The sequence below is a fragment of the Haplochromis burtoni genome, unplaced genomic scaffold (assembly GCF_018398535.1).
Source record: "Haplochromis burtoni strain Fernald_Lab_line unplaced genomic scaffold, NCSU_Asbu1 Contig_1253, whole genome shotgun sequence".
In the NCBI taxonomy this organism is placed as follows: domain Eukaryota; kingdom Metazoa; phylum Chordata; class Actinopteri; order Cichliformes; family Cichlidae; genus Haplochromis; species Haplochromis burtoni.
In genome coordinates this window covers 5,848-18,247 of record NW_024583614.1, presented here as the reverse complement: position 1 = coordinate 18,247, position 12,400 = coordinate 5,848, and the positions used below count along the sequence as shown (strand labels likewise).

The following is a 12,400-nucleotide window of genomic DNA, read 5'->3' as shown; positions in this document are numbered from 1 at the left end:
TCTCTGAGTCTTCTGAGGAAGAAGAGATGCTGGCGGGCCTGCTTGACCAGGGTGTTGATGTGACAGGACCATGACAGGTCCTGAGTGATGTAGACACCCAGGAAACTGTCCACTCTCTCCACTGGTATGCCACTGATGATCAGGGCCTCATAATTCCTCGCCAGCTTTGTAGTGAAGTCCACGATCAGCTCCTTAGTCTTGTTGATGTTTAGGAGGAGGTTGTTCTCCTGGCACCAGACTGTAGTTCTATGTAGCTACACAGTCATGAGTGCACAGTGAGTACAGCAGGGGGCTTAAAACACAGCCCTGAGGCACTCCAGTGCTGAGTGAGATGGAGGGGGAGACTTGTTTTCCTACCCTCACTGATTGGGGTCTGTCTGTGAGGAAGTTGAGGATCCACTGACACAGTGATGAGCTGAGTCCTAGATCCGTCAACTTGGTGAAAAGCTTAGAGGGAATTATTGTGTTGAATGCTGAACTGTAGTCCACGAACAGCATCCTAACATAATTCCCTCTGCCAGTGTCCAGGTGACTCAGGGATGTGTGGAGCAGGTGAGATATGGCATCGTCTGTGGAACGATTAGTCCGGTAAGCAAACTGAAGTGAGTCGATGGTGGCAGGAAGTGAAGAAGTGATGTGATCTCTCATCAGTCTTTCAAAACACTTCATCACAGATGAAGTCAGTGCTACTGGACGGTAGTCATTGTGGCAAGCGGGCTGTTGTTTCTTTGGGACAGGGACAATGATGGACTGTTTGAAGCACGTGAGAACCACTGCTTGGGCCGTGTCTTCACCGGTGCACTCCGTGCGCTCGCAGCCGTTTGTTGTTTTAATTGCTGCAGCGTCGAAGCGAGCATAAAACGCATTCAGCTCATCAGCCAGTGAAGTGTCGGCATTCACCATTGGAGAAGCTGGTTGTTTATAGTCCATTATTGTCCACAGTCGCTCCCACAGGCTCCTAGAGTCGCACTGTTAAAGCTGTGACTCTAGTTTTTCCCTGTAGCTCTACTTTGCCTGTCTGACCGCGCTGCGCACGTTGAAAATGCAGCCTTGTATTGGTCCATATTACCGGAGACGAGCCCTTCACTGTAGGCAGCAGTGCGTGATCTCAGAGCGTCGCAGAAACTAATTTTTTAAAAGAGTATTTTAGCCTTGTTGTTTCTTACTGTATCTGTTATGTATGTGGGGGCTCTGAATCGGTATCTTTTCCATCTAGAAACTTGTTTTCCAATATTTTAAGGGGCTTGCATTTTTTAAAGTTTCTGAGATAAAATATGCAGCCTTTGTATTTGTTATTACAACAGTGCATTTATTGCAGCGCTCCCTAAACCGTTTGCAGTCTGAGATAGGTTTCTCCTGGCTTTGGACTAAAAAAATTGTCCTTCAGCATTCTTATGCAATAATAATTAGGGCAGACCAGGCCTGGATGTCACACTAGAGGGCGGAGTTGTGCAGTCTGAAGAGGTCAGTCTGTGGAAAACATGCCAGACTCTATGTAGAGCCAGGAGTGACAAAAATGAATTACATATGCCCTTAAACAATTCAAATTTTCAGTGTTCAATTAAAAATATTAATTACTTATTTAACTAATTAAATGCCAGTTAATTTTGCCAGTTAAGGTGCAAGTGAAGCACTTGGTTCACAGTTTAGTCCCAGTTCAGTTTCCTGCAGTTCACTGGTTTCTTTCTTCTGTTGCAGTTTCAAGACAAACAAAGCAGTGAAGGTGAGAACGTTTGAGAAAAATTAAATAAATATTAAAATTAAGTTTTAATTAAAGGTTAACTGCTGACTATAATACTAATCATATTTAATTGTGTCTAAAATGTGTCTTTTTTGATTAAACTGCAGATGGACGTGCTGCCCTGCATGATGCTCGTCTTCCTGCTGTCAGTTGGAGCCTCTCTGGCCCAGGTGGATCTGACTCCTATCGTAAGAAAAATCAGAGGACAGTGAGTAAACACACTTATTAAGAGTTTCTATCAGAGCTTTAATCTGCAGGATGCTGAGCAGCAGCAGTTCATGGTGCTACAAACACTCATTTAAACTGGGATCTGTTTTTAATGTTACACACCCAGCCAACATTTCTGTGGTCTTCTGCTCACTAAGTATGTGTTGTTGTTTTATAGTAATCTGATATGAAACCACAGAATACTGAGATGTGTGTTCTGTGCCTTTTCCTGTAACAGATACAGCATAGATGGACAGTTCTGTCTGGCTGCAGTCCTCCCGGTAGATCTGAACCTAAAAACTCTTAACCAGGCTTTTCAGGATGATCCCTTTCAGGCTGTTCTGGGAAAGATTGGGGAAAGAACCTCAGACAATAACAATCGTGGAGTGTATGTAGGCCACAGAGTGATTGTGGCCAGACCAACATCACCTGAAGGCAGACGAAGTGGACAACATGCAGAAAGTCGTGTTCTGCAAACCCTGAGAAAGCGGCTGGAAACTGAGAACCTGAACACATTCCCAAACAGCCAGGACAACTTCCTGCTCATCTACTCTTTTGCCTCTGCATGTGATACATGCACCAGCCGCTACCATTCATCGAGCATCATTGAGGACCTTGAACTTATCGCTGAAACCTACTATTCTGTATTTGTGTTTAAAAAAATCTTTCAGCCCAACAATCGGCCTCCCATTCCTGAAAACATTTTGGCTAATTCCCTTCGTTCTCTTGGTGATGCCATCGGTGGGCTGACTAACATCTTTCGTTGTGACCCAGATTGTTACAGCTGCTTTGGAGGGGAAACAAACACAATTTCACAATATTGTATTATTAACAACGCTTATTGTTGGGTCTAACACTTAAACCCCGCTGACTCAGAGACCAATCACCTGTGTACAAAGGAAGATCACACAGAACTCAGTCAGTTTTTACTTGCTGCCCAAAGGGAGTCCAAGCTCTTCTCATGATCTCAGCTAACTCTAAACTCCAGCCTCCCCTCTCAGTTCTTCTATTAACCTCAGTAGTTACACAAACATCTCATTAATCATGTGACAGATAAGACACTCACATGTGAAGTGTGTGAGAGCATTGTCTGCCATGAATCATGTGACTGCCTGACTGTGAGGTGTTTGACCCCTCTGTGTTCTTTCAATAAAGCTCAGCATCCAGCCTGCTGCACGTGTCTTTTATTCTGAAGGAGAGTTTCACATGTTCAGCTTCCTCTTTATGAAGCCCAGTGACTCTGAGCTTTTATTCTCTAAATCAGTGTTACCTAACCACTGTGCTGTGGAAGATTATATGGTTCTCTAAGTGATTGGCGTGAGTAACTGGTGGAACAATTATATTCTCTTCCACTAGAGGGCAGTACCACTACATGCTCTAATTAAATGGGTTGCCAACTGCCAGGAAAACAGAAGAAGACGAAGAAGAAATTGCATAATAGTCATGCTGTGAGACTACGCAACACGTAATAGCAACAGATAAATATTTATAAGAAAAAGACCTGGTCCTGGAGAAAATTCTGACCCAGATGACACCCCTAACATGAGTAGTGGTCAGAAGAAAGCAAAAAAGGTAAACGGGGGACAAACCTAGCAGAGTGCACGGGGAAAAATGATCAATATAGTTTTTGTGACATTTTTGTTTTATTTTAATCTAAAGTGAAAATGTGCAGTGGCTCCAAAAGGTTGGGAAACACGGCACTAAATCACTGAGCAGAATATGTGAGTGATGCTTTTAAAGGACCCTGGTTTATGGAAATAAATCGCTCCAACACACAAGATTATATTCAAATGTTTAAATAGATGAAACGTTTTTAGGGCTTTTTTCTTCTTCTTGTCCATTATTAAGAAAATATCAAACACTGATGACTGGAGATCTTGGACTGTTAAGATCAACACTTCACCCAGTTCTTTTGATTTCTTAGAGGCATCCAATGGAAGACAAAACACTGCTCAGTAGACCATTTAACACTTTATTTACTTCTAGAAGGGAGATGCGTCCTGCATGACACTGCCTGCGATCTCAAAATGGTGGTGTGCCCCTAACAGTTTTATTACAGAAGCTCTCTCATTCTAGTCTAAACAACAGTGTCTCAGTAACTTACAGCAGGATGATTATGTTAGTTTAAATGAATCAACACCCCCGAGTCATTCTAACTACCAGAAACCTCGAAGCACAGGCCGAGGGGGCGGTGTGGCAGCAATTTTTCACACCAGCCTATTAATTAATGAAAGACCCAGACAGACTTTTAATTCATTTGAAAGCCTGATGCTTAGCCTCGTCCACCCCAGCTGTGAAACTCAGAAACCAGTCTTACTTGTTATCATCTATCGTCCACCTGGGCCTTACACAGAGTTTCTGTCTGATTTCTCAGACTTTTTATCTGATTTAGTTCTCAGCTCAGATAAAATAATTATTGTGGGTGATTTTAACATCCATGTAGATGCTAAAAATGACAGCCTCAACATGGCATTTAATCTGTTATTAGACTCAATTGGTTTCTCTCAAAATGTAAAAGAACCCACCCACCACTTTAATCACACTCTAGATCTTGTTTTAACATATGGCATAGAAACTGAACATTTAACAGTGTTTCCTGAAAACCCTCTGCTGTCTGATCATTTCCTGATAACATTTACATTTACAATAATTGATTACACAGCGGTGGAGAGTAGACTTTATCAAAGTAGATGTCTTTCTGAAAGTGCTGTAACTAAGTTTAAGAATATAATCCACCCACTGTTATCATCTTCAATGCCCTGTACCAACATAGAGCAGAGCAGCTATCTGAACGCTACCCCAACAGAAGTCGATTATCTTGTTAATAATTTCACCTCCTCACTACGTACGACTCTGGATACTGTAGCTCCTGTGAAAACTAAGGTCTCTAATCAGAAGTACCTGACTCCGTGGTATAATTCTCAAACACGTACCCTAAAGCAGATGACTCGTAATCTGGAGAGGAAATGGCGTGTCACAAATTTAGAGGATCATCATTTAGCCTGGAGAAATAGTTTGCTTGCTATTAAATCTGGTTCTTGTCATTCTTTTACTGAATAGAGAGAACACGACTCAGTTGGTCAAAACATTTATAATTATTTATTTAATCATCTTCCAGAAGAGAGAGGTGTTATTTTGGTCCTTTACACGTCACACATAGTTTTGATAAAAACAACTCCTTCTGTGTTACTAGTTCCACTTTTTCTGTCTGGTTTCCTGTTTTTATTGATATGCCTCTGCAGCTCTGCACTAAACTTCCTGTTTTTTAAACTTCCACTAACTTAAGCCTCTGTTGCTAAGGCGACCTGTCCCCCTCTGACCTAGTTCTCTCTCACAGCTTGCCTTGCTTTATAAAGGCCTTTATTATTGACAGGGGATTTAGCCGCAATTACGTCGTGAAATGCGCAAAATAGGTTGGAAGTAGCCGCAATTACTTCGTGAAACACGTGAAATAGGTTGAGTTCGCCGAAAGGAACTAAGTTTAGGCTGGGTTTAGAGGTAGCCGCAATTACTTCGTGACAAATTGGCGCGCAAATGTCTATCTGTGTGTATGTATTAGGGGTGCAACAATACTCGTATCGATATTGAACCGTTCGATACAGTGCTTTCGGTTCGGTATGCATATGTATCGAACAATACAAAAATTTTAATTTATTTTATCAACTTTCCTTCTGACGATGCTGTCTGTGTTGAGCGCTCAGTGGATCTGCGTTTGACTACTCCGCCTAGGCTGCACTGTCGAGTGCAGATCCACTGAGCGCAGCGCAAGCTAGCAAGACAGAAGCTAAGCTCGTTGCAACATGGCAACTGCCTCAACGCTACCCGAAATTGAACCTCCCCCACCCTCATTCAGATCTGGCGTTTGGAACTATTTTGGTTTTCATGTGACGTATGACCCTGAAGGTAAGCGTCATGGACAAAAGTAAAACAGTATGTTGGATGTGCCACGCAATGCTCAATTACATGGGTGGGAACTAGTGTGTTAGCGCAGTTAGCTCGTTAACGTGTTGGCCGTCTAGCCCCACGCACGGGGCGATGGTAGCTCGTTAACGGAGATTTGCCGTGTTGTGGCGTTAACGTCATTTCAACGAGATTAACGCTGACAGCACTAGTGGGAACACAACGAATATGACTGCACATTTACGCCGACATCATCCTAGTGCAAAGACAAGTGGAAGCAGACAAAAACAACAAGCACGCATGCTACAAACTTTACCCGAGTCATTTAGACAGCCGTTAGCACATGATTCTCCTTATGGGGACCTGATATGTTTAATATGCTGCTGAGAATATAGCCCAGAAGAAGCGTATAGTATAGCTTTTATTTTGGAAAGAGCCATTTCTCTGTAATAAACTCTCTTTTCCAAAGATGAGTGATTCCTCAATCAGATAGATTTATTTTTTTATTACTTTGTTGTTTCAGCAACATTAAATTTAAAAACTGTACTTTTGAGTTAAAATATATATTTTTAATTTTTTTTTTTTTGCCTGTCCCGTTTGGCTCTTTTGCCATCAGAATTATTGTCTAAAGGCAAAGAAAGATGCCCAACGGATTTACTTTACCAAATTGACCATCCCAGCCTTGCCGTAATGGTCCATTTGATTCACCTTTTATTGTTTATTTTATTTTCACTTGCTGAATACGGGACAGACTTGACTGGGGGAAAGAAGGGGAGAAAGAAAGAGGGAAAGAGAAACAGCTGAGAAGAGGGACGGGGGAGAAGGGCAAAAAACAAAAACCAACAGAATGGGCAGAAAAAAAAATGCATATATCGATCACCTGGATCACCTGCTGAGAAAGAAAAAAGAAAACAAGCAGAAGAGAACAAGAGTAATAGAATAAACAACATCACAATGATATATGGGAATATGACAGTAAATACTAAATATTAATGCAGCACATAAGATCAACAGAACACAGTGTGCTTTGAGGTAGGAGCCAAAAAGGGTGTAGTTTGTGGGTGTGATCACCCGTGTGTACACCTGTGAGCATGGACGCGCTTGTTTTTTTAAAAGGTTCCTTCATGTAATGATCTGCTAGAGGGTGTGGGGGGGCCACAGCCCCGTCCTCCAGGGCATGAAGCAGGTATGGAGGAGATCAAAACTCCAGACATCCAGAGGCCCCCAGAACACAAGAGACCAAGGAAGACCAACAGAGGGGCAGCCGCGCCACTGTCCCAGAAAGAGCTGAGGAGAGTCCCAGATGAGGGCTCACTCAGCAGCCGCGGAGCAGAAGCCAGGGGGAGTTGCAGTGACGCGCCCGTGAGCTCCGCCAGCAGCCAGCTGTGCCTGAGTGACCCAGTGGCCCCGAGAGAGGCCCCACCTCCGAAGTGGCCCAAGCGAGCCCCAGGCTCCAGGCCCCGATAAGCGGCCGCCAAGGAGTGAGCCGGTGTGTACCTGGACGCCCATCCCCGGACACAAAGAACCACCAACGCACCGATGTCTGAGGGAGTCCGCCACTGGCAGGGGAAGTGGTGGTAGGGGGAGATAGGCCTCCAAACCTTGGAGGGCCTAAGATGTCCCCAGAGAGGTGGCGTCTGATACCCAACCTGACATATAGACACAGACATACAGGCACACACAGATACAAACATCCATTCCCACCCTCATGCTCTCATATGCACTTACTCCACACTCAACCAACGTGGAGACAGACATAAAGAGACGCTGTACACACGATCACACTCCCCAAGCGTACTCTACGAACCGGGTCTAGGTACCCTTGCCCCTGGAGGGGGGAACTGCACCCAGACCCAGGTGGTGTTACCCTTTTCCCTGCGGTGGGGAGAGGCAGACCGCCCCGACTCCGCAGCAGCAGGGAGGCCCCACACTCCAGACCGCAGTCGGACGGCCAACTCCTCCTAGCCCCCCCGCTCCAGCAGGCCGCAGAGAACGGGGGTGAGAGAAGACTCCAAACCTCCCTCCACCCGCTCATTGTAGTGTTGATGCATGTGTGTTCTAAGGTGCATTTAAAACCCAGGAGGGCATGGAGCTACCTGCCAGAGAGCAGCAGGTAAGCGCATGGTCCCTCCTGCTAGCCCTCAATGTCTACGTGTATTTAAAATTGAGAGGTGGGCAACGACGCCAGGGGGGTGTACACCCTGATGGTAACTTTGGACTCCGTGTATCGTGCCCACCCCCAAGATCCTATATGTATGTGTAATGAGAGTGTGAGTAATGTGAATGTCTAAGTTGTGGGATAAAATTGAGGCAGAGGCAGCCAGAAGGGGACAGAGGGGGGGGTAGCCTCCTCTGCACCCTGGTGACATACCCCTACTCCAAGGCCCTGCATGTGTGGGTGGTTGTGGTGGAGCGGGAAGAGGGAGGCAGCTGGAGATGGGGAGGGAAGGAAGGGAGGGGCAAGTGACCCCTCCCTGGGGCCAGCTCCCCCGCTGACCCCAGTAGGCACCCCCATACACCCCCAATGTCCAGGCGCCGGACAAATCAGTGCTTGTAGATGGAGAAATCTAAGAAAACAAAATGTCCCATTTGGGAAGGTAAATGCAGCCCCTCAGCATTAACACAACTGAAGGAAGCTCTTTTGAAAGAAATAGGAGAAACAAAAGACTTAAGAAAGAAAGGAAAACACACGCAAGGATCACAATATTTCAAGGCCTGGAAAGAAGAAGCAGCTAGGCGAGATGAGAATAAAAGAGAAAAAAAAAACAAGAGAAAGAAGATAAACAGTCAGAAAAACAGAACTTAGCTGCCAGTTTAGTAAAACCAGAAGACGAGACACTGTGCAGTCCTCGCAATCCTTTTATTAATCCACCACCCGTTCCTGCAGCCGCATCTGCAGCACCACCTGTTATATACTCACCCATATCAGGAAGAACATAATAATCCCTTATTAAGTGAAAACTAGAGATCAAAGTAGTTTAAAGTAGTTTAAAAAGGTTGGAAACAGAACCCACCGAATAGATATAAATATAAGAAGTACAAAAATAAAATAAACAAAGACAAAATTACATTAGAACTTATTTAAAATGTATTGAAACTAATAATAGCAAGGATAACAACCTGTAAACTGATATTAACAATGAAACATAGTTGGCATGACGACCATGTACAGAATGTATGGAATGAATGAAAGCAAATAATTCACACGAAAACCTATTAAATAAAATAGAGAGATGCATAAGGTACATTAAGGCTGTGTCATTGTTCAGCCAAGGAAAGTGTGTGAAAAGGTAAATGTCTCCAGCTTGGGAAATGGTGAAACTGCAGATCACCCGAAGCCCTTGATGGATACAAAATAAAATATAAATAATATATTATAATAAACTGCCTGGTTCGCCATGCAACAGAGAGAACGAATGTGACCGAAGGTTGGATCTGATATGAGGCAAACAGAAGACCGGTCTAAAAAGGTAGGCACAAACCTGTTCAGAGAAAAAGCAAATCTGTGCAGATTGGATGAATTCTAAATCATCTGTTTGCTGAGTACGATGATCCTAACTATCAAATTGGCTCAGTAATAAAATATTGTAATATACTATTGCTGTTATATATAAAAAAAGATAATAACATTAATTATGACATAATATTAATATGAAGAGGCACCTCAGTCAGTTATGATGTGAGGTGGATAATTGTTAAGAAGTAGTCTGCATCAAGCTTAAGGTTGCTCAAACTCAGCAGAACGACATATGAGATGAAGATAACGAAGAAAATAAGTAAACTAATGAAGTGCATAGAGGCACTTGACCCGGTTGGAAACCTGTCATCCTAGATGAGACATTGCTGAGATATAGAGCAAACCTATAATAACAACCAATAAGCCAAACCCTGTAGACACCAGCTAAAGCTACGGGATTGAGAAGTTGAATTAAATATGTAGACTACCAAGTTAATGAGCAAGTTACACATTTTTATTTTTTTAGAGCAGAGGCTGCATGATATTAAAAGCTCACACATGCAGCTGTCTGTGAGCTCAGTTTTGTCCTCACACTTCTGATTTGTTTCTGGCAGCATTTTTTTCTTTTCCTTTTTGTGTCCTGACTAATGTTGTACGTTTTTGTTTTTGTTTGATTATTTTGTTTGTTTGGAAACAAATTTGTGACCATACTTGTGGATCACAGTGACACATACTGATTAGGCATATGATTTACAAATGCCTAGTTTTAGAGCTGTGAGCTATGAGCAATGCAAAGTTGTTGTTTTTTAAAAAATCCTAACTTAAAAGTTTGAAATATGTAGGATGTGTGAGATGTGTGAATTCTTTGGAAAAAACTAGAAATATCTAAAATGCCTTAAGTGAAAATGTAGTGTTGCATCTATAGAGAAGAAAAAAGAAGAAGGATTCAGTAACTTAAAAATAGGCATTACAGACAAATACAGTTTTAGCATTGCCTGACTATGATAAGCCTTTCTACTTACATGTAGATGGAGGAGCAGGTTATATGAAAGCAGTGTTAACACAGGCATTTGGAGAAAAACAACGCCCGCTCGCATTTTACTCGTGCAAATTAGACTCTGTTGCGTCAGGCCTGCCTGCATGTGCAAGCCTGTGCAGCCGCATCAGAGGCAGTAAAAAAAAAGAAAGAAAGTCAGCTGACATTGTTTTAGGGCACACTCTGATCATCAGAGTACCCCACGCAGTGACTTCAATTTTACTCCAAGCCAATCTGTCTTACCTGACGCATGCAAGACAACTATCATATGTTGGAATCTTACTGTCGCAATCACACATTACCATCCACAAGTGTGGTCAATTGAACCCAAGCACACTTTTGGCCTCACCTGAAGAAGGTCATCCACACTCCACTCAGAGTGCAGAACTCAAAGCAGTCATACATGCATGTGAATTGCTTGCAGGCCAAGATATAAATATATACACAGACAGCCAGTATGTTTTTCAGTAGTTCACCACTTTGCAAAAATTTGGCAGAACAGAGGAGTGATTACATCTACTGGACACCCAGTACAACATGGAAGTCTTCTGAAAACACTATTAGATGTAATAATATTGCCAAAACAGTTAGCATTATAAAAATGTGCTTTTTATTGATCACTAAGCAATCTACATGTCTACGTGACTTTTCACCTAATAACTTTTGTGATGAACTTATTCAGCTACTAACCACTTCCTGTTTTCAGAGAACAGTTAGATGTAGAGAAGAGAAACCTCAGCTCTTTCCGAGAACATGCAGATGTAGAAAAGGGAAAAACCCGTTGCTCTGAATGGGCCACCACTGGCAAACCAGGTCTGGGCGCCACCAAAGGGCCAGAACGGTTTCAGCTCTAGCCCCAGATGTCAGCCTAATGTGTACCTTAATCAAGCCATGTAATAACAACATGTGCCAGAACATGCAAAACAGTGCAAAAGTAACATGCCGAAACTCTGTTCAGACAGTGAATGGACTGATTTTTATATAGCATTTTTCTACTCTCCCAGATTACTCAAACTGCTCTATACAACATGCCACTTTTGCTTAACTGAGTGCTTCCTAACTACATTCATACACATTCACACTCTTGACATGCAGACTGGAGGAGCCAGGGATCGAACCAGCTAACCTTCCGATCAGTTTGTAACCTGCTCTACCACCTGAGATATGGCATGCCATCGCATAAACAGTGGCGTCATTGCCAGACCTGGCACACATCTGGTTGACATACACTCTGCCAAAACACCAGTCAGTCAGAAGTGCCAGCTTGATGAGATCTGGGCCAGACCTGTTTTCTGTAGGCCTGGGCCACATAAACCAAGCCACAATCAAGCCAGATATGGCATGCCATCACATAGACAGTGCCATCTATGCCAGGCCTGATGACATACGTCTTATCATGCCAGAAGTCGGCCAGCAGTGCCGACTTGATACCAGATCCTGGCCAGACCTGCTTGCTATGTGGGCACTACACACACAGACACAGTTACTTTACCAACTGACCCCTGAGCTCCTAAGTATCCCCCAAACCTCATTCAGGGATCCACTCCTCTACTTCAATGTCACTCCCTGAAAGCTCACTGTCCTCACTTACTGAGTATGCAATATATGCAAATGCATTATATTGCCTGAAAAAAATTGGGCTAACTGCGCAGTGTTGCCTTGAGGCAACGAATGAAAATTAACAGTTTTACTGTATAAATAAATTTTAAAAAGTAGAACAAACAATCAAATATGCTTCTTAACATATTCATGCACATACAAGTATTTTTAATATACATTTATTTCACTATAAACATGTAAAATAGTGATCTTTATCTTGCCTCCTAATGGAGATGTCCTCATGTAGTGCAGCTTGCAGAAAGGGGTCCTCCCCCAAAATGAAAGTCACACCACCTTCAACTCATCATTTTATTGGAAAGAGATGTGTCTGGTAGCATTATTTGAAAAAAAAAAGTTGTTGTTGTTTTTTTGAAGGGCCAGTGTAAGGCATGAAAATGTGGTTTGTTGCCTCAGGGCAACGCTATGCTGTAGAGGGTTTTAACGACTGATTGTGGCTGAA

At 43.0% G+C, this 12,400-nt stretch overlaps 1 protein-coding gene across 1 annotated transcript; it reads left to right on the top strand.

Annotated features, from left to right (window-relative positions):
• Window positions 1–1,492: 1,492 nt before the first annotated feature.
• Window positions 1,493–3,114, top strand: LOC106632710. The gene is made up of 3 exons (XM_014331165.2): window positions 1,493–1,723; window positions 1,849–1,949; window positions 2,187–3,114. Exons 2-3 carry the CDS (start codon window positions 1,849–1,851, stop codon window positions 2,800–2,802), a joined length of 717 nt encoding a protein of 238 aa, XP_014186651.2. The 5' UTR covers window positions 1,493–1,723; the 3' UTR covers window positions 2,803–3,114.
• The last annotated feature ends 9,286 nt before the right edge of the window (window positions 3,115–12,400 follow it).

Excerpts from the sequence above, each read along its gene's own strand:
- LOC106632710 (XM_014331165.2), top strand. The coding sequence starts at position 1,849 with ATGGACGTGCTGCCCTGCATGATGCTCGTCTTCCTGCTGTCAGTTGGA. Across the intron at positions 1,950-2,186 it reads GTAAGAAAAATCAGAGGACA|ATACAGCATAGATGGACAGT; the intron begins GTGAGTAAACAC and ends TTCCTGTAACAG.